Genomic DNA, 22,746 nt, shown 5'->3' on the forward strand with positions numbered 1-22,746 from the left:
AGCATTTGAGGTAGTTGATGGTGTCCTCTCTGACTGGAAACCGTGGTTGGGGGAGTGCTGTAGGGATCAGTGCTTGGTCCGTTGTTGTTTGCGATCTATATCAATGGTCTGGATGATAATGAGGTTATCTGGATCAGCAATTTGACACCAAGACTGGGGGTGCAGTGGACAGCAAGGAAGACTATCAAATCGTGCAGCAGGATCTGGACCAGTTGGAATTTCATCCAGACCGATGTAATTTGTTGCAATCTGAAAGGACCAACCAGAGTACTTTAGTTCTTACACAGAGAATGGCTGGGCACCGAGGAGTACGGTAGAACAGAGGGATCTGGAGTATAGGTCCATAATTCCTTGAAAGCAGCATCACAGGTAGATAGGGTCGTAAAGAAAGCTAGGCATATTGGCCTTTATAAGTCATTGTGTTGCATGCAGGAGTTGGGATGTTATGTTGAAGTTGTTTTATATACTGGTGAGGTCTTGTTTGCAGTTTTGTCACCCAGCTACAGGAAAGCTATGAACAAGGCTGAGAGAGTACAAAAAAAAATTACAAGTATGTTGGCAGGTCTGGAGGATCTGAGTTATAAGGGAACGTAGAAGATGGAGAGAAGATTTGATGGAGGAATACAAATTATGAGGGGTATAGATAGGGTAAATGCAAGCAGGCTTTTTCCACTCTCGGGTGGGACTACAACTAGAGGTCATGGGTTAAAGGTGAAAGGGGAAATGTTTAAGGGGAACATGAGGGGAATCTTCTTCACTCAGAGTGTGGAGCAAGGTGTCAGTGGAAATGGTGGACGTGTGTTTGATTTCAAAATGTAAGAGAAATTTGGGTAGGTAAATGGATGAGAGTGTTATGGAGGGCTCTGGTCCTGGAGCAGATCGATGGCGATAGGCAGATTCTGCATACACGAGATGGGCTGAATGGCCACTTTCTGTGCTGCAGTGGTCTATGATTCTAACATCCCAGAGCAACCCTGATTTGCACTAACTTCAGTCCAGAGTTATTCTGCAGCATGAAACAGAGGGAACGAAGCAATCTCACCACTAATAGATGGGTTGAAGCAGTGAGAATTTCCCCACGTTGAGCGGGCTGTTAAACAGCTGACAAAGAAAGGCGAGCATCTCTGTACAAAATGACGGCCTTGCTTAACACACACATGCTGAAGCACTCCCATCCATGTTGAGCTGGAGATCTTTCTTGGCTTCCTCCCGAGATTCCTGTCCAAATACCCCAACGAACTGAGTCACTCCATCTGACATGCAACACGTACCTCAGATCCTCACACACCCTGATACCCCAACGAACTGAGTCACTCCATCTGACATGTAACACGTACCTCACATGCTCAGAACTATGTAGTACCTCAAGCTGTTCTTGTAACTGGATTGTAGAGTGAAATTTGACCTTACAGTGAAAGGTGCGAAGTTTAGGGAGAACATGAGAGGAAACTTCTTCACTCAGAGGGTTGTGAGAGTGGAATGAGCTGCCAGCACAGGCCGTGCATGCATTTAAGTTCAACATTTCAGAGAGGTTCGGACAGGTAAATGCATGGTGGAGGTATGGAGTCCGACGGTCCCCGGTGCAGATGATGGCAGTGGGCAGCTTAAACGGTTTTGGCATGGACTAGATGGGCCGAAGGGCCTGTTTTGTGCTGCACTTCTCACTTCTTTGAGTGAGTGCATAATGGGAAGGGCTTTCTGCAGTGGCTGAATGCATAAACTGAACCACGTCACAGAGCTCTGATCAGCTACACCATGTCACAGTAACATCACACTGGACAGCTGGTATGTGGTCCAAACACTGACAGTCTCTGCCGTTCACCTCTCACCCTTCATCTTTCCCACCTTTTCGTCTGTCTCTGATCTTCTTTGATACCCCCTTGACTTGTCCTTTCTGCTCCCTCTCTCATTAACCATTCTGCTTTCTCACAGTGATGAAATCGGAGATCAATGTGTCCGACCTCCTGAAATTCCTTATGAAGATGCGGCTGCTGGATGAAGAAAGCAGTGGTGAAGATGACAACACTGATGAGCTAGCAAAGCAGTTCAGAGTGAGTGATGAAGTCAAACACCTTCTCCCCCACCCAGCTAATACCAAAACCCTTCTCCCCCACCCACCTACCCACCCACCTGCCCACCCAGACCCTGCTCCCTGACCCACCGACCCACCCAGACACTGCTCCCAAACCCCCGTACCCATCCTCACAGAACCTGATACCCCGTACCCCTCCCCACACACCCTGATACCCCGTACCCACTCCCACACACCCTGATACCCCGTACCCACCCTCACACACCCTAATACCCCGTACCCATCCCCATACACCCTGATACCCTGTACCCATCCCCATACACCCTGATACCCTGTACCCATCCCCACACACCCTGATACCCCGTACCCCTCCCCACACTCCCTGATACCCCGTACCCCTCCCCACACTCCCTGATACCCCGTACCCACTCCCACACACCCTGATACCCCGTACCCATCCTCACACACCCTGATACCCCGTACCCATCCCCATACACCCTGATACCCTGTACCCATCCCCCCACACCCTGATACCCTGTACCCATCCCCACACACCCTTATACCCCGTACCCATCCCTCCACACCCTGATACCCTGTACCCATCCCAACACACCCTGATACCCTGTACCCATCCCCCCACACCCTGATACCCCGTACCCATCCTCCCACACACCCTTATACCCCGTACCCATCCCCACACACCCTGATACCCCGTACCCCTCCCCACACTCCCTGATACCCCGTACCCCTCCCCACACTCCCTGATACCCCATACCCACTCCCACACACCCTGATACCCCGTACCCATCCCCACACACCCTTATACCCCGTACCCATCCCCCCACACCCTGATACCCCGTACCCATCCCCACACACCCTGATACCCTGTACCCATCCCCCCACACCCTGATACCCCGTACCCATCCTCCCACACACCCTTATACCCCGTACCCATCCCCACACACCCTGATACCCCGCACCCATCCCCACACACCCTGATACCCCGTACCCATCCCCATACACCCTTATACCCGGTACCCATCCCCACACACCCTGATACCCATACCCATCCCCCCACACCCTGATACCCTGTACCCATCCCCACATACCCTGATACCCCGTACCCCTCCCCACACTCCCTGATACCCCGTACCCATCCCCATACATCCTTATACCCGGTACCCATCCCCACACACCCTGATACCCTGTACCCATCTCCACACACCTTGATACCCCGTACCCACCCTCACATACCCTGATACCCCATACCCATCCCCATACACCCTGATACCCTGTACCCATCCCCCCACACCCTGATACCCTGTACCCATCCCCACACACCCTGATACCCCGTACCCATCCCCCCACACCCTGATACCTTGTACCCATCCTCCCACACACCCTTATACCCCGTACCCATCCCCACACACCCTGATACCCTGTACCCATCCCCACACACCCTGATACCCGGTACCCACCCCCACACACCCTGATACCCCGTACCGATCCCCCCACACCCTGATACCCCGTACCCATCTCCACACACCCTGATACCCCGTACCCATTCCTACACACCCTGATACCCATTACCCATCCCCATACACCCTGATACCCCGTACCCACCCCCATACACCCTGATACCCTGTACCCATCCCCCCACACCCTGATACCCATTACTCATCCCCATACACCCTGATACCTTGTACCCATCCTCCCACACACCCTTATACCCTGTACCCATCCCCACACACCCTGATACCCTGTACCCATCCCCACACACCCTGATACCCCATACCCATCCCCATACACCCTGATACCCCGTACCCATCCCCACACTCCATAAAACCCCACACCCACTCACACCCTCCCCTGCTCCCTCAGCAGCCCTCCCAAAAACCCTGAATGTTCTTGAGTCTAGATTCCATCAAGTCTAGGGGAAATACATCCTCAAGTTTTGCAGGACACCTGACAGCTTCTTTTATATTACCACAGAATAAAAGGGTCTGACCAGCATCTACTCTGCTCCTTGCTGAATATCAAGTTCTCATTTTGGACATTAGATGCTTGTTGTGGCTCCTGTGATAAATTCTGCCTGTCGGTGTCTGTCTTATCCCTAGCTGCTGTCTTGCTCCTGATATTCATACAAAATGGCTCAGGTTTCTCATTAGTCCTACTGCCAAGGACATTCATGTTGACAACCTGTCTGAGATTCTTCGTCTTTCGACATCAGCATTATCCAATTTCTTGGTTTTGAATAAATACTCTGTTGTGCACCAGGTTATCTTCGCAATTTCTTACATTACATTTCCATGTGCCAAGACCCAAGGTTCTGCTTTCCAGTCTCTCCACATCCTCCTCCTTCTCCACAATCCCACCTGGCCATCACAGTGTGGATTACGCAGAGGTACAAGAGACAGCAAAATCTGTCTGTGTATATACACTGACTCGTGTTCTCCCTGTTTACAGAATTTGTCAAATTACCCGCTACATGCCTGCACTGTTGCGAAAGAACCCCAGAACACAAGCAAGAACCGATATGCCACCATTTTACCATGTGAGTGTGGCTCGAATGTACTTTTGTTTTTGTCATGGTTATATAAGGATTAAAATAGACATAGATATGGACGTAGGCGGTCCAAACAGGGCGAACACAGCTCTGGTCCAAATAAGCTCAAATCAAAGGCTTCTGGAGAAACGACTCGTGGGAGGCCTCTCTTGTGGAGATCTTTGAACCAGTCCAGGCACGTTCCTGTGTGGATGACCCCCGAGGCGATAGCATGGAGACATCAGCCCACCTCTCTGATGCGTCCAGGAGAGAGTGAAGCTGAGCAGAAGGAATTAGCAGAGGACAGATGCCAGGGCAGGCCATGGGCACTGGTGAGAGATGGGCTGCAGGGAGAAGGATCAGAGGGGAAGCACAAAGCAGCAAACAGAGAAACACAAAAAGGAGTGGTAAACATTGTGCTTGGATGCGGGGAATGTGAGTGAGGTGCTTAATGAGTACCTTGCTTCAGTATTTACCAAGGAAAAGGATAGGGAGGACCAGGAGATCAGTGCTGACTGTATAAATACGTTAGGGCATTTAGAGGTGAAGGAGGAAGAAGTGTTGGGCCTCCTAATGAGCATTAACGTGGATAAGCCCCCAGGATCTGATGAGATTTATTCCAGGCTATTGAAGGAGGCAAGAGACGAGATTGCTGGGCCCTTGACCAGTATCTCATGTCCTCTCTAGCCACAAGCGAGGTCCCGGAGGACTTGTGAGTGGCTAATCTTGTACCTCCGTTTAGGAAGGGAACAAGGGAAAATCCTGGGAACTATAGACCGGTGAGTCTCATGTCAGTTGTAGGGAAATTGCTGGAGAAAATTCTTCTGGGATGGGATATATGAACCTTTGGAAACCCCTGGCCTAATTAGGGAAAGCCAGCATGGCTTTGTGTGTGGTTGACTGGCCCTTACCAACGTGACTGAGATTTTTGACAAGGTGACAAGAGTGATTGATGAGGGTAGGGCAGTGGATATTGTCCATGTGGATTTTAGTAAGGTGTTTCACAAAGTTCCTCATGGGGAGGCTAATCCAGAAGATTATGATACTTGGGGTCCACGGCAATTGGCTGCTTGGACTCTGAACTGGCCTGTGCAGAGAAGACAGAGGGTAGTGGTCGAAAGGACTTTACCGAGCTGGAGGTCTGTGATCAGCGGTGTTCCGCAGGGATCTGTGCTGGGACCTCAGCTGTTTGTAATGTACATAAATGACCTGGATGAAAATGCAGATGGGTGGGTTAGTAAGTTTGCGGATGAAACCAAGATTGGTGGAGTTGTGGATGGTGTAGAAGACTGACAAAGAGTACAATGAAAATAGATCAGTTGAAGATACGGGCAGATAAATGGCAGAAGGAATTGAAAGCAGATAAATGTGAGGCGTTGCACCTCGGTAGAGCAAGTGCAAGGAGACAGTACACTGTTCAGGGGAGGATCCTCAACAGTGTTACTGAGCGGAGAGACCTTGGGATCCAAGTTCAGAGCTACACCGCTGGATAAGGTGGATATGAAGGGGTATGGAATGCTTGCTTTTATTAGTTGAGGCATGGAGTTCAAAAATAAGGATGTTAATGGGTTGCACCTTAATAAAACTCTGGTTAGGCCACATCTGGATTATTGTGTACAGTTCTGGTTGCTGCAAAGTAGGAAGGACGTTGAGCTTTGGAGAGAGTGCAGAATGCTGCCTGGTTTAGAGGACATGTGCTATGGTGAGTTGCTGGATAAACTTGGGATGTTTCCTCTGGACTGCCGGAGGCTGAGGGGAGATCTGACCGAGGTTTATGAGGGCATCCGGGTTCATTCCGGTGGCCCAGTCAGTGGCAGGAGCAGCACACAGTGACCAGGTTTCTCACAGGTCGGCAATGCTTTTTTAAAAGTAGAGAAGGGACAAGCAGGGCAGCCATCGTTGGGAGTAGGCAAGTTGTGAGAGTAGGAGTCCGAGGCTCGTCTCAGAAGTGGCATTGGCTCTGGGTAAGCTTCTGTTAAGGTCCCCTTTCATCTCTCTCTTCCTGTACCTAGTGTAGTTTAAATTACCGTTCTGGGAGAGTGAGGAGGTAATTGATTAGAGTTTGAGGGAAGTAGTCACCACGAAGTTGTAGGAGACGAGTAGCTGGGTGACTGTCAGGAGAACCATGGAACCATAGAACATTACAGCATAGAAACAGGCCTTCTGGCCCTTCTTGGCTGTGCCGAACCATTTTCTGCCTAGTCCCACTGACCTGCACACAGACCATATCCCTCCATACACCTCCCATCCGTGTATCTGTCCAATTTATTCTTAAATGTTAATAAAGAACCCGGATTTACCACCTCATCTGGCAGCTTATTCCATACTCCCACCACTCTCTGTGTGAAGAAGCCCCCCCCCAATGTTCCCTTTAAACTTTTCCCCCTTCACCCTTAACCCATGTCCTCTGGTTTTTTTCTCCTCTTGCCTCAGTGGAAAAAGCCTGCTTGCATTCACTCTATCTATACCCATCATAATTTTATATACCTCTATCAAATCTCCCCTCATTCTTCTACACTCCAGGGAATAAAGTCCTAACCTATTCAACCTTTCTCTGTAACTGAGTTTCTCAAATCCTGGCAACATCCTTGTAAACCTTCTCTGCACTCTTTCAACCTTATTTATATCCTTCCTGTAATTTGGTGACCAAAACTAAACACAATACTCCAGATTCGGCCTCACCAGTGCCTTATACAACCTCACCATAACATTCCAACTCTTATACTCAATACTTTGATTTATAAAGGCCAGTGTACCAAAAGCTCTCTTTACAACCCTATCTACCTGTGACGCCACTTTTAGGGAATTTTATATCTGTATTCCCAGATCCCTCTGATCTACTGCACTCCTCAGTGCCTTACCATTTACCCTGTATGTTCTACCTTGATTTGTCCTTCCAAAGTGCAATACCTCACACTTGTCTGTATTAAACTTCATCTGCCATTTTTCAGCCCATTTTTCCAGCTGGTCCAAATCCCTCTGCAAGCTTTGAAAACCTTCCTCACTGTCCACTACACCTCCAAACTTTGTATCATCAGCAAATCTGCTGATCCAATTTACCACATTATCATCCAGATCATTGATATAGATGACAAACAACAACGGACCCAGCACTGATCCCTGTGGCACACCACTAGTCACAGGCCTCCACTCAGAGAAGCAATCCTCCACTACCACTCTCTAGCTTCTTCCATTGAGCTAATGTCTAATCCAATTTACTACCTCTTCATGTATACTAAGCGACTGAATCTTCTTAACTAATCTCCCATGTGGGTCCTTGGAGAAATGGAAATGTAAATAGGCAGTTAGTGGAGAGCACCCCTGTGGCTATTCCTCTCAATAATAAATATACCATTTTGGATACTGTTGTGGGGAATAACCTCCCAGCAGAATACCATGGAGACTGAGTTGCTGGGACTGATCATGGGTTTGTGGTGCAGAAAGGAAGGAGGGAGAAGAGGGGAGCGGTAGTGATAGGGGATTTAATGGTCAGAGGAACAGGCAGGAGATTCTGTGGACGTGGATGGGACACCCGGATGGTATGTTGCCTCCCAGGTGCCAGGGTCAGGGACATTTCAGATCGCGTCCACAGCACTTTGGAGATGGAGGAAGAGCAGCCAAATGTCTTGGTATATATGGGCACCAATGATAAAGGAAGGAAAAGCAAAGAGGTCCTGATAAGTGAATTTAGAGAGCTAGGTAGAAAGCTGAGAATCAGGACCTCCAGGGTAGTAATTGCTGCCTGTGCCACGTGTCAGTGAGGGTAGAAACAGGATGATCAGGCAGATTAATGCGTGGCTGAGAAGCTGGTGCAGGGGACAGGGCTTCAGGTTCTTGGATCATTAGGATCTCTTCTGGGGGAGGTATGACCTGTTCAAAAGTGACAGGTTGCACCTGAACCCGAGAGAACCAATATTCTCGTGGGCAGGTTTGTTAGAGCTGTTGGGGAGGGTTAAACTAATTTGGCAGGAGGGTGGGAACTGGAGTGAAGGGACTCGGTAGGACAGATCAGTAGAAAGATGTGACATAGGATTAGAAGATGTTGAATCCTTGTGGGTTGAGTTAAGAAACTTCAAGTGTAAAAGCACCTTAATGGCAATTATATACAGGTATAGCTGTGTACATACATCTATTGATGCTTTTGGACAGATCTTCAGTGATGTCCCTGGAATCAGCGGGTGTTTCGGGTCTTTCAACATCATACAACCTCCTCCAGGTGACCCAGCCGGGGCTGATCAGACCCCAGCTTGTGTCCAGATGGCTAGCTACTTATGACTCCATGGCTCCCCTCTTCTGAGCCACAGCCATCTTGAGGCCCTCTCTGCTGCATCGGTGGTACTGCGGATGGCTCTCCTCTTCCTCTCTCCCTCAATGCCCAAATTGCTGAAGGCTCTAACTAAGGAACGGGCTACGAATCCCCTACAACCAACCTCCACTGGGAGACACCTCGCTCTCCATCCAGCCTGCTGACAGTTGCTGACCAGTCCTGCGTACTTGGAGAGCTTCCTTTCAAAGGCCTCCTCCAAGCTATCTTCCCATGGGACTGTCAGCTCCAGCAGCACCACTTGCTTAGTCGACTCAGACACTAGGACAATGTCTGGTCGCAGGGTGGTGGCTGAGATATAGTTGGGGAACTTCAGCTGCCCTTCGAGGTCCACCAACAGCTGCCAGTCCCTTGCAGAGGTCAGGATGCCTGCAGGTGTTCTTTTGGCAGGTATTGGCTGCTCCCCAGCTCTGACAAAGGCAACGGTCTGCTTGGAGGGTCGGGACCGCTTCGCCCACTCAACTCCTGCACTGACGGCTTCAGTACAAGAAGTACAAGAAAGTATAAAGTATCTCAACAGTAGCTGGATGTAGACCTCAGATTACAAAGGAAAATAGAGAAGGCATGTCAAAGGGTAGTCATTGGAGGTTTCAACATGCAGGTCTGTTAGGAAAATCAAGTTAGTGATGGATCTCAAGAGAGTGAGTCTGTTGAATGCCGATGAGCTGGGTTTTTAGAGCAGTGAACCTACGAGGGGGTCAGCTATACTGGATTGCATGTTATGTAACGAACTGGATTAGGGAGCTTAAGGTACTAGGACCCTTAGAAAGCAGTGATTACAATATGATTGAGTTCAACGTGAAATTTGATAGGGAGGAAGTAAAGTCTGACATAGCAGTATTTCAGCGGAGAAAAGGAAATTACAGTGGTATGAGAGAGGAGCAATGCGATTGCAGCAGGACTTAGACAAATTGGAAGAATGGGCAAAGAAGTGGCCCATTGTTGGGAAATATATGATAATGCATTTTGGTAAAAGGAATAGTGTGCACTATTATCTAAAAGTGGAGAAGGTTCAAACATCAGAGGTGCAGAGGGAGTTAGGAGTCCTCGTGCAAGACTCCCAAAAGGTTAATTTACAGGTTGAGTCTGTGGTAAAGAAGGTAAATACAATGTTGGCATTTATTTCAATGGGAATAAAATATAAACACAGGGAGATAATGCTGAGCCTTTATGAGACAGTAGTCAGGCCACACTTGTTGTACTGTCAACAGTTTTGGGCCCATATCTCAGAAAAGATGTGTTGTCATTGGAAAGAGTCCAGAGGAGGTTCACAAGGATGATTCTGGGAGTGAAGCGGTTAACATATGAGGAGCGTTTGGCAGCTTTGGGCCTGTACTCACTGGAATTTAGAAGAATGTGGGGGACCTCAATAAAACCTGCTGAGTATTGAAAGGACTAGATAGGGTGGATCTGGAGAGGATTTTTCCTATGGTGGGGGTACCCAGAACTAGAGGGCACAGCCTCAGAATTGAGGGGTGATCCTTTAGAAGAGGTAAGGAGGAATTGTTTAGCCAGAGAGTAGGAAATCTGTGGAGGAAGGAGGAAAGCAGCAGAAAGGGAATTATAGACCAGTTAGCCTAACCTCAGTGGTTGGGAAGATGTTGAAGTCGATTGTTGAGGATGAGGTGATGGAGTACTTGGTGACACAGGACAAAGGCCTTAAGGGAAAATCCTGCCTGACAAACTTGTTGGAATTCTTTGAGGAGATTACAAGGAGGATGGATAAAGATGATACAGTGGATGTTGTGTATTTGGACTTTCAGAAAGCCTTTGACAAGTTGCCATACATGAGGCTGCTTACCAAGGTTGCCCCGGCTGGTGGTGCAGTGAGATCAGCGCCGGTCTCCGGAGTGAAGGCTCCGGAGATCGAATTCAGGTCGGGCCACCCTCGAGCACGCTTTCCATCCGTGTTGGGTTGAGCATCGAGCTAGTCACTCAGCCTCGTAAAAAAAAAGGGTTGAGTCAGGAACATTCGTATTACGACCCGGTTAATCTGAAAGGAGACCAATCCTGACACCACGTGCCAGACAAGAATAGCTGGCTGTCTGGTGCGACACGCTAAAAAAAAACCAAGGCTGCCCATGGTATTACAGGAAAGTTACTAACGTTGTTAGAGCACTGGCTGATTGGTTGGAGGCAGTGAGTGGGAATAAAAGGATCCTTTTCCGATTGGCTGCCAGTGACTCGTGGTTCCGCAGGGCTCGGTGTTGGGGCCACTTCTTTTTATGTTGTATATAAATGATTCAGATGATGGAATGGATGGCTTTATTACCAAGTTTGCAGATGATATGAAGATTGGTGGAGGGGCAGGTAGTGTTGAGGAAACGAGTGGGCTGCAGAAGGATTTAGACAGATTAGGAGAATGGGTAAGAAAGTGGCAAGTGAAATGCAATGTTGGAAAATGCACGTTGGTAGTAGAAATATATGTGCAGACCCTAAAGGTCAACTTGGAGAGACAGTCGGTGGTGAGGAAGGCAAATGCCATGTTAGCATTCATTTCAAGAGGTCTAGAATACAAGAGCAGGGATGTGATGCTGAGGCTTTATAAGGCACTGGTGAGGTCTCACCTTGAGTATTGTGAACAATTTTGGGCTCCTCATCTAAGAAAAGGTGTGCTAGCCTTGGAGAGGGTCCAGAGGAGGTTCACAAGGATGATTGATTCCTGGAAGTTAAGGGTTGTCATACAAGGAATGTTTGATAGCTCTGGGTCTGTACTCACTGGAATTTAGAAGGATGAGGGGGGATCTCATTGAAACCTTTTGAATGTTGAAAGGCCTCAACAGAGTAGATGTGGATAGGATGTTTCCCATGGTGGGAGAGTCTAGGACAAGAGGGCACAGCCTCAGGATAGAGGAGCATCTATTTAAAACAGAGATGTGGAGAAATTTCTTTAGCCAGAGGGTGGTGAATTTTTTGGAATTTATTACCAGAGGCAGCTGTGGAGGTCAGGGCATTGGGTGTATTTAAGACAGAGCTTGACAGGTTCTTGATTGGACACGGCATCAAAGATTATAGAGAGAAGGCCGGGGAGTGGGGTTGTGCAAGGGAAAAAAGGATCAGCCATCACAATGGCAGAGCAGACTCGATGGGCCAAAGAGCCTAATTCTGCTCCTGTGTCTTAGGGTCTTCTGAGAGTATCTGTTTCCCAAGGTTGAAATGAGGGCGTACATTGAAGCTGACGGGGGTAGGTTCAGGTGGAATGTGGAGGATGCCTCACAAGGGTGGTGGAGGCAAATACATTGGAAACTTTTCAGCGACATTTGGATAGTCACGTGGATGTGAGGAAGATGGAGGGATATGGGCATTGTGTAATTAGTAGGGATTAGTGTTTGGCTGTTTTTGATTTGCTCTTTAGCTGGTTCGGCACAACGTTGTGGGCTGAATACCCTGTTCCTGTGCTGCACTGCTCTGTGTTCTGTGCAGAAGGGAAAAGGGATGTGAGTGGAGAACTGGGACTGGTTAGAGGTGATCACATCCCGTACCTGTAGTAGGTGAATGCTGGAGTCTGTTACCAAGCTGTGATTGGCTGTGACTGGATCAGGCAAACCCCACGTGGACTCAGAAGAGGAGGCTGTGTTTGATACACAGTGTTCTGAGAATTCGACAAGCAGACTGGATAAAGGAGAATCTGGATGGGACACATTGTGAGGGTGGTCTTAGAGCAAGAGCAAGGTGATTTTGATGATATGAGCAGAGAAACAGCAGGCGGAGTTTAACCCTCCTGAATGTGAGCTGTTGCATTTTGGAAGCTCTGTGAGGCTAGGACATACACCAGTCAAAGTTAGGTCCTTTAAAGTATTGAGGAAGAGAGGGAGGTTGGAGTACAAGTCCAACAGCCCTTGTGGGTGGTGACACAGGTAGATAATGTGGTTGTGAAGGCACCTGGGATATCGGCCTTCATGAGTCGGGGCAATGGATACAAAAGCAAGGGAGTAATGCTCCAAGCTTAAAAAGCGTCATTTTATGTAAGCTGGGCTGCTGGGTGTAGTTCTGCTCACCGGACCGTAGGAAAGATGTGAGCGTGCTGGACAGGGTGCAGAGGAGATTCATACATAGAACATAGAACAGTACAGGCCCTTCGGCCCACGATGTTGTGCTGACCTTTAAACCCTACCTCCCATAGAACCCCCCACCTTAAAATCCTCCATATACCTGTCTAGTAGTCTCTTAAATTCACCAGGACATTGTCTGGGATGGAGCAGTTTCATTATGAGGTGAGATTAGAAAGACTGAGTCAGTTCACCTTGAAGCAAAGGACGGGAAGAACATAATACACACAACATAGGAATAGCCCCTTCAACCTCAGTGACTGTGCAATGATGATCCCATGTTCTAGCATGTGGTCTGCATAGGGAGATGGTGGCAGCAGATATGAATGGACATGGGAGTGTAGAATGGACATGAGATGGTCGGAGCAGATAAGAATGGATGTGAGATGGTGGGATCAGAAAAGAATGGACATGGGGTGGGAGCAGATAAGAATGGACATGAGATGGGATCAGCAAGGGAGATGAGGCTGAGTACAGGGCTACGGTAGGAAACTCTGTCACATGGTGTGAGCAGAATTATCTGCAGCTTAATGTGAAAAAGACTAAGGAGCTGGTGGTAGACCTGAGGAGAGCTAAGGTACCGGTGACCCCTGTTTCCATCCGGGGGTCAGTGTGGACATGGTGGAGGATTACAGATACCTGGGGATATGAACTGACAATAAACTGGACTGGTTAAAGAACACTGAGGCTGTCTACAAGAAGGGTCAGAGCCGTCTCTATTTCCTGAGGAGACTGAGGTCCTTTAACATCTGCCGGACAATGCTGAGGATGTTCTATGAGTCTGTGGTGGCCAGTGCTATCATGTTTGCTGTTGTGTGCTGGGGCAGCAGGCTGAGGGTAGCAGACACCAACAGAATCAACAAACTCATTCGTAAGGCCAGTGATGTTGTGGGGATGGAACTGGACTCTCTGACGGTGGTGTCTGAAAAGAGGATGCTGTCTAAGTTGCATGCCATCTTGGACAATGTCTCTCATCCACTACATAATGTACTGGGTGGGCACAGGAGTACATTCAGCCAGTGACTCATTCCACTGAGATGCAGCACTGAGCGTCATAGGAAGTCATTCCTGCCTGGGGCCGTCAAACTTTACAACTCCTCTCTTGGAGGGTCAGACACCCTGAGCCAATAGGCTGGCCCTGGACTTATTTCATAATTTATTGGCATAATTTACATATTACTATTTAACTATTTATGGTTCTATTACTATTTATTATTTATGGAGCAAATGTAATGAAAACCAATTTCCCCCGGGATCAATAAAGTATGACTATGACTATGGGGGAGAGAGCAGATAAGAATGGACATGAGATGGGATCAGATAAGAATGGACATGGAGTGGGAGCAGATAAGAATGGACACGGGGTGTGGAAATGGATTAGAATGGACATGGTGGTGGGAAGGTCACTGGGGCAGTGTGGCTCGAAGGGCTGGAAAGCCTGACTCCATGATGTGTGGCTAAATAATTGCTGGAGAAGGGACTAATACAGATGGGTGCCCACTTGGTCTGATGTGATTTCCGTGCCCTGTGTCCATTGCTGGAGAAGGGACTAATACAGACGGGTGCCCACTTGGTCTGATGTGATTTCCATGCCATGTGTCCAATGGTGAGACCAGCCCAGAGTGCGTTGTGCAGATGATTGTTGACAGGTCCAAAAGTGACTCAGTGAGGCATTCTGCAGTGAAGAATTAGGGTCAGCAATACACTGCGATAGTGTGGAGCTGTGTTGTCCAACAGGCAGCTGGACAAACAGCAGAAAGGACAGGATCTGTAGCGGGCAGGGAGATGGAATGGCTGGATTTTTCCTTTGCCGTGCCAGTAAGCACCACGTAGTCCTTCGCTGCTGTAACTGTTGTGTGGTAGCTGATTTACTGATGCTGCTCTCACCTCCTGTGCCTTTGACAGATGACAACTCGCGCGTGGTGCTGAAGGGTCGCAGTAATGGATACATCAATGCCAGCTATATTGACGTGAGTGTCAGCATGGGCTGTGGGGTAGAAGGGGCAACAAGCAGGAGGTAGTAGCTCCTGATGTGTGAGTGCTCGGGTCAAGGCTGAAGCATTTTCCGCCATGTCCAGTGAAGAGGTTTTTGAAGCCTGGGCCTGAACAGAGATTCCTGCTGTGGGGTTAACCCAGTCAGAATCACCCCACACCTTTACGAGCTCTCTCGAGCAGCCCACTCTCCACCATCTAGTCCAGCTGGCCTCACAGACAAAACTCCTCCCAAAATGGAGGGGCATAGTCAAAGATCCACTGAACACAATGTTCTCTGAGCAGTGACAAATGTCAGAGCTCGGCCACAGTCCAAAAGCACACAGGTATTGGACACTCTCCTGGTCGGGGGAGAGAAACGTGATGACAGAGTAGTCCTCGAGGTAAGATCATAGAGCACTACGCACAGAAACAGGCCCTTCAGCCCATCTAATCTGTGCCAAACTGTAATTCTGGTGAGTCCTGCCAACTTGTACTTAGACCAGAGCACCTCGTACCCCCCCCCCCCCATCCATGTTACCTAACTAAATTTCTGGTGTTGAAGTACTGAAATCGTTCCACACTTGCACCGTCCTCTGGGTGAAGATCCCCTTAGGTTGCCCTTAAAATATTTTACCTTTCACCCTTAACCTATGGCCTCTAGTTCTAGAGGTGGACCAAGGTCCAGAATTGACAGGTATTTTCCTGGATGGATTGGTACGGGACTGAGTAGGATTAGTCTGGGTAGGTCATTCAGGCCAGAGCAGTGCTCAGAATGGAGGCCCTGGCCGGGGCAAGGACCTTGTAATCCCTGATGAGGGAGCTGGGTTCCCAAAGGGCGAATAGCACCCAGGTCAAGCAGCAGCACAGGACAGGGGCATCTCCCCAGTCACCAGGCCTTCCCCCAGTACCCACAGAGGCTCAGGGACTCTGTGGTCAGTCCGGCCAGAGCTAGAGATCACCGGTCAGCTGTATCCAGACAGTTGTCCCAGCCCAGGCCGAGATTCAACATGCTGGCCAGAGAGAACAGAGGTGCTAATGATCACCCATTCCCTGTGGATCCACGATGGAGGAGTCGGTCAGTGGACAGCAGCTTACACAATCCTGCCAGTGGAAGCAGGGAGGGGTGCACTCCAAATCGGAGGGACCAGGTTGGGCAAGGGGTCAGAGGTTCGAGTCCAATAGGGGTATGTCAGAGGTCAAAGGGGAAGGTGGACCTCAGAGTGCAATGTGGGTGGCAGGGGGCAGAGTGCTCTGAGGGATAGGCCGGGAGTCAGAGATCAGAGTGCCATGAGAGGTGTTGGTGGACTGCTCCCCCTGCTCGACAATAATGTTTTGCTCCTTCCCTGTAGGGTTTCAGAAGGCAAAGCCATTACATCGCAGCACAAGGTGAGTCTGTTGCAGCCAGATAGTGTCACCGCTGCCATCACTCACCAATCTGGACACACCCTGGGCCACTATGGTGACCCTGGGCACACCCTAGCGAGCCTGACCTCTGGTGTATTTAGGCATCTTTCACCTCTGACCACAATCAGACCCAGACATTCCTGACCTCTGATGCCGTGCTCCTACTTGTCCCTTGACCTTACATCCCTGATCTCCACAGACTGACCCTGACTCAATCGTCCCATCCGCTGACCCAGTAACACCATAAAACATAGGAGCAGAATCTGGCCACTCAGCCGACCGAGACTGCTCTGACATTCTGTTATGGCTGATTTATTTTTCCTCTCAACCTCATTCTCTTGCCTTCTCTCCATAACCTTTGATGCCCTGACTAACCAAGTACCTATCAACCTCCACTATGAACATACCCAATGACTTGGCCCCTCCCGGCCTTTGCCCCGGGTGACCTGCACAGCGATGGGTGCAAAGGGGGCCGGTTCACCTGTTGTGTTGCCTGACCCTGCAGGGCCACTGGAGGAAACCGTTGACGAGTTCTGGCACATGGTGTGGCAGGAAGGCTCCAGCAGGATCGTCATGCTAACCAGAGTCAGTGAGCAGGGGAAGGTGAGTCAACCCCCTGGCCCCACCCTGCCCTCCTGTGACCCCACGGTAACCCCACTCTGCCCTCCCATAACTGCACGCTGACCCCCACCCTGCCATCCTGTGACTCCATGCTGACCCCACTCTGCCCTCCCATGACCCTGCAGTGACTACACTCTGCCCTCCTGTGACTCCACACTGACCCCACCCTGCCCTCCTGTAACTCTATGCTGACTCCTGTGACCCCACTCTGACCCTGTGACCCCACCCTATCCTCCTGTAACCTGTATTGACCCCACACCGACCCCCATTCCACCCCCTTGTGACCCTATTGACCCCTCTGACCCTATATGACCTCTGCCCTCCCTTGACCCCTGCTGACCTGTGGTGGGAGAGTGACTCGTGCCTTTCCTTTGCAGTGTAAGTGTGAGCGATACTGGCCGAAGGAGGGAAGCCAAACCTTCGGGGAGTTCACCATCACCAAGATCAGCGCCACGAGTCCCAGGAGCAAGGAGTTCACCATCCGCATCCTGGAGCTGCACAAGGTCAGAGGGTGAGGGGATGGTCAGAGGTCGGCTGGGGTCAGGACTTGGGATGGGCCATGTACAACGCTGATTTCTCCCAACTTCTTCTCCCAGGCTGGAACCGCACCTGGGTCCGCCCGGAAAATACACCAATTCCAATACCTACAGTGGCCTGATCATGGCACTCCCAGGAATCCCATTGGTATCTACCGACTGCTGAAGGCTGTCAGTCAAATTGACCATCACACAGGGCCCCTGATCATCCACTGCAGGTGAGATTTCATCTCCAATTGCATTGCTCATCCTTCTCCAAACCCCATAACCTGTCTCACCCCATCCCATTCCCATTCCCAAACCCCATCCCAATCCCATTCCCAAACCCCATCCCAATCCCATTCCCAAGCCCCATCCCAATCCCATTCCCAAACCCTATCACCAAACAGTGGTACCAGTCCCAACCCCATTCCCAAACGCCATCCCATTGCAAATTCATTCCTCATCCCCATCCCCCCCCCCCATCTCCAGACCCACCCCATTGCATCCTATCATGAAATCCATCCTTGTCCCCAATCCAATCCCATTACTGGTCCCAACCCCATCATAATTCCATCCCCAAATGCCATCTCCAAACAGTGGCACCAATCCCAACCCTATTCTCATTCCCATCCCCATTCCCGTTCCCAACTCCATCTCCAAAAGTGGCACCTGTTCCAACCCCATCCCATTCCCAAACCCCATCCCACTGCGAATTCACTCCTCATCCCCATCCTCACATCCCATCATGAAACCCAAGCTTGTCCCCATTCCAAGCCCCATCACTGGTCCCAATCCCATCCCATTTCCATCCCCATCCCCAACCTCCATCTCCAAATGGTGGCACGTCCCAACCCCATACTCATTTCCATCCCCATTCCTATGTCCATGCACAACCCCAACCCCATCCTGTCTCCGAATCCCAAACTTTGACAAACTCCAAGCAGTGCCTTGAGTTTCCCTGTTCACTCTTGTGAGGGCTGTTGCTTCCTGGGTGAGAGTTTCCCCGGCATTCCTGGTTAGGGTACAGTTCCATAGATGGGCTTTGACCATAGATAGGCTTTCCTGGGTTAGTTTTTTGGGTGAGATTTACCCATGGGTGGGTTTTCATGGTGGGACATCAGTATGTGGTGTTTCCTGGGTGGTGTTTGCTATAAGTGGAAATTTGTCCTTGGGTATGTTTTCAGGGTAGGTGACCCCTGGTGAGAGTGGTGTTTTTTTTCGGTAGGATGTGCCTGGGTGAGGTTTCTGTGGGTGGTGTTTCCCCTGGTGGGATTTGCCTGAGTGTGGGGTTTCTGTGGGTGGGGCGTGCCTGGGGGTGGGGTTTTCTGGGTGTGGGGTTTCTGTGGCTGGTGTTTCCACTGGTGGGGCGTGCCTGAGTGAGGGGTTTTCTGGGTGGGGTATTTCCAGTGTGGGTGGTGTTTCCACTGGTGGGGCGTGCCTGAGTGAGGGGTTTTCCTGGGTGGGGTATTTCCGGTGTGGGTGGTGTTTCCACTGGTGGGGCGTGCCTGAGTGAGGGGTTTTCTGGGTGGGGTATTTCCAGTGTGGGTGGTGTTTCCACTGGTGGGGCGTGCCTGAGTGAGGGGTTTTCCTGGGTGGGGTATTTCCGGTGTGGGTGGTGTTTCCACTGGTGGGGCGTGCCCAGGTGTGGGTTTCTGGGTGGGGTATTTCCGGTGTGGGTGGTGTTTCCACTGGTGGGGCGTGTCTGGGTGTGGGTTTCTGGGTGGGGTATTTCCGGTGTGGGTGGTGTTTCCACTGGTGGGGCGTGCCTGGGTGTGGGTTTCTGGGTGGGGTATTTCCGGTGTGGGTGGTGTTTCCACTGGTGGGGCATGCCTGAGTGAGGGGTTTTCCTGGGTGGGGTATTTCCGGTGTGGGTGGTGTTTCCACTGGTGGGGCGTGCCTGAGTGAGGGGTTTTCTGGGTGGGGTATTTCCGGTGTGGGTGGTGTTTCCACTGGTGGGGCGTGCCTGAGTGAGGGGTTTTCCTGGGTGGGGTATTTCCGGTGTGGGTGGTGTTACCACTGGTGGGGCGTGCCTGGGTGTGGGTTTCTGGGTGGGGTATTTCCAGTGTGGGTGGTGTTTCCACTGGTGGGGCGTGCCTGGGTGTGGGTTTCTGGGTGGGGTATTTCCGGTGTGGGTGGTGTTTCCACTGGTGGGGCGTGCCTGGGCGTGGGTTTCTGGGAGGGGGTTCCCAAGGTGTTCCAGGTGAGGGTGGTGTTTCCATGGGTGGGGACTCTGCTGAGATACTGAATGTAGGTTGTGGCTGTGATGCTGCTCTCTGCTCTGTTGGCAGTGCTGGTGTGGGTCGTACAGGAACCTTCATCGCCATCGACTACCTGCTGAAGATGGCAGAGGAGGAAAGCAAGGTGGACGTTTTCCAGTGTGTCGATCGGTTGCGGGGCAAGCGGCCAGGCATGGTGCAGACCCTGGTGAGATGTCAGCGCACAACTCTGGTCCGTCTAATACTCGGCCAACAGCTTGTGCCTTCTGCCCAAGCACGTGCCCCTCCCTTGCTCGTTCACCCTCGGGGTGGAGGCAGACATTAGCCTTGGTGAAAGGGAGCCTCCAGCCTGGACATTCCTCTTATCCCCTCGTCCATTGGGCAGAAGTTATATAGGTGGCATGGGAGTGAATGCTCCTCCCGTAAGATGTGGAATTGTAGACTACCTAACGGCCTCCCTGATGGCTACATCTGCAGGGAGTGCAGCTCTGGACCGACATGGTCATGGAACTTGAGCTGAAACTGTATGCACGCAGGACCCTCCCAGAGACTTTTACCGAGGTAGTCTCACCTAGAGTACAGGCTTCACGTACTAGATGGATTGCCATCAAGAGAAGTGAGGGGAGTAAGCAGTTCGTGCGGCAATCTCCTGTGGCCATTTCCCTCAGCAACAAGTGTGCCCCTTTGGGTACTGCTAGGGGGATGACCTTTCAGGGCACAACAGCAGCAGCCAGGCCGGAGGCTCAGAGGGAAGGGTAGAACAACAGTAATGGGAGACTCGATGACTCGAAAGTTAGGGGGATGGCAGCGACACAGAAACCAAGATGGTGTGATGGTGTGTTGCCTCCCAGGTGCTAGGGTCCAGGATGTCTCAGAGTGGTGGCAGGATACTCTCCAGAGGGAGGGTGAGCAGCCAGAGGTCGTGCTGCACGTTTGCATCCGTGACGTAGCTAGAAAGAGGTAGGAGGTTCTGCACAGTGAGTAAAGGGAGTTAGGGAAGAGGTTGAAGGGCTGGACCTCCAACCTCTCTGGATGACTCCCAGTTCCACGGACTACTCAGGGCCGGAATAGGAAGATAGTACGGATGAACGAATGGCTGAGGGCTGGTGCAGGGGGCAGGAGTTCAGATTCTCCTGGGGAAGGTATGACCTGTTCAAAAGGGACAGGTTACAGCTGAACCCAAGGAGCACCGATATCCTTGTGGTCAGGTTTGCTAGAAATGTTGGAGAGGGTTTAAACTAATTTGGCAAGGGGATGGGAACCGGAATGATAGGGCTGAGGATGGGGCAGTTGGTATACAAGCAGAGACTTGTCAGGAAGGACAGGTAGATGACAGGGCAAGACTGCAGTCAGTGGAATGAGCTGCAGTGTAAATTAGGACAAATTTGAAAAGGGAGAAGAATGCAGGACCGAAGGCATTCTATTTGAATGTACGCAATATATAGAATAAGGTATAGGATCTTGTAGCACAGTTACAGATTGGCAGGTATGACATTGTGGGCATCACTGAGTCTTGGCTGAAAGGTCATGGTTGGGAGTTTAACATCCAAGGATACACGTTGTCATAGAGTGATAGAATGCTCAGAAACAGGCCCTTTGACTGACATAGACTGACTAATCTGCCTGGTCCCGTTGACCATAGCTCTCAATACCACCCCCATCCGCGCACTTATCCAAACTTCTCTTAAATGTTGAAATCAACCCTATATCCTCCACTGATGCTGGCAGCTCATTCCACATACTCACCACCCTCTGAGTTCCGTCTTGTGTTCCATAAGACCATAGGATCATAAGATATAGGAACAGAAGTAGGCCATTTGGCCCATCGAGTCTGCTCCACCATTCAATCATGGGCTGATCCAATTCTTCCAGTCATCCCCACTCCCCTGCCTTCTCCCCATACCCTTTGATGCCCTGGCTAATCAAGAACCTATCTATTTCTGCTTTAGATACACCCAATGACTTGGCCTCCACAGCTGCTCGTGGCAACAAATTCCACAAATTTACCACCCTCTGTCTAAAGTAATTTCTCCACATCTCAGTTCTAAAAGGACATCCTTCAATCCTGAAGTCGTGCCCTCTTGTCCTGGACTCCTGTACCAATCTGTTCAGGCCTTTTAACATTTGGAATGTTTCTATGAGATCTCCCCTCATTCTCCTGAACCCCAGGGAATACAGCCCAAGAGCTGCCAGACCATTCTCATATGGTAACCCTTTCATTCCTGGAATCATTCTCGTGAATCTTCTCTGAACCCTCTCCAATGTCAGTTTATCCTTTCTAAAATAAGGAGCCCAAAACTGCACGCAATACTCCACGTGTGGTCTCACGAATGCCTTATAGAGCCTCAACATCACATCCCTGCTCTTACATTCTATACCTCTAGAAACTAATGCCAACATTGCATTCACCTTCTGCACCACCGACTCAACCTGGAGTTTAACCTATAGGGTATCCTGCACAAGGACTCCCAAGTCCTTTTGCATCTCTACATTTTGAATTCTCTCCCCATCTAAATAATAGTCTTCCTGTTTACTTCTTCCACCAAAGTGCATGACCATACAGTTTCCAACATTGTATTTCATTTTCATTCCCCTTAAACATTTCACCTTTCACCCTTAACCCATGTGCTCTAGTTGTAGTCTCACCCAACTTTAGTGAAAAGCCTGCTTGCATTTCTACCCCTCATAATTTTGTACATCTCTATCAGATCTGCCCCCTCCCATTCTTCTATGCTCCAGAGAATAAAGAGAGGCAGGTAAGCAGAAGGGCTGGTGTGGCTCCGTCAATAAAAAATGAAACCAAGACCTTCGAACGAGGTGGCTTAGGATCAGAAGATATTCTGTGTACATTTATTATCAAAGTATGTGTACCATATACAACCTTGAGATTCGTCTTCTTGCAGGCATCCACTAAGCAAAGAAACACAATTAGATCCACGAAAACCCTCCCTCCACAAAGGGAGACATTTTTGTATTTGTCTCCCTGTTGATGTGAGTTGGCAACAGCATATGACGAACGTCGAGCTCTATAACGACCTACCAATGCTCACCACTAAAATCGAG

At 50.0% G+C, this 22,746-nt stretch overlaps 1 protein-coding gene across 2 annotated transcripts in view; it reads left to right on the plus strand.

Moving 5' to 3' along the window:
* The window catches only part of LOC134347274 (receptor-type tyrosine-protein phosphatase alpha-like), a 192,945-nt gene that overhangs the window by 101,825 nt on the left and 68,374 nt on the right, over window positions 1-22,746 (plus strand). For both annotated transcript variants that reach the window (XM_063049658.1, XM_063049659.1), the window contains exons 11-18: window positions 1,933-2,051; window positions 4,499-4,586; window positions 14,856-14,920; window positions 16,274-16,310; window positions 16,834-16,931; window positions 17,327-17,452; window positions 17,546-17,703; window positions 19,756-19,891. In XM_063049658.1, the coding sequence (XP_062905728.1) occupies window positions 1,933-2,051; window positions 4,499-4,586; window positions 14,856-14,920; window positions 16,274-16,310; window positions 16,834-16,931; window positions 17,327-17,452; window positions 17,546-17,703; window positions 19,756-19,891 (827 nt within the window). The remainder of the gene's footprint in view (window positions 1-1,932; window positions 2,052-4,498; window positions 4,587-14,855; window positions 14,921-16,273; window positions 16,311-16,833; window positions 16,932-17,326; window positions 17,453-17,545; window positions 17,704-19,755; window positions 19,892-22,746) is intronic.

This window comes from Mobula hypostoma, chromosome 5 (assembly GCF_963921235.1).
Source record: "Mobula hypostoma chromosome 5, sMobHyp1.1, whole genome shotgun sequence".
Classification (NCBI taxonomy): Eukaryota; Metazoa; Chordata; class Chondrichthyes; order Myliobatiformes; family Myliobatidae; genus Mobula; species Mobula hypostoma.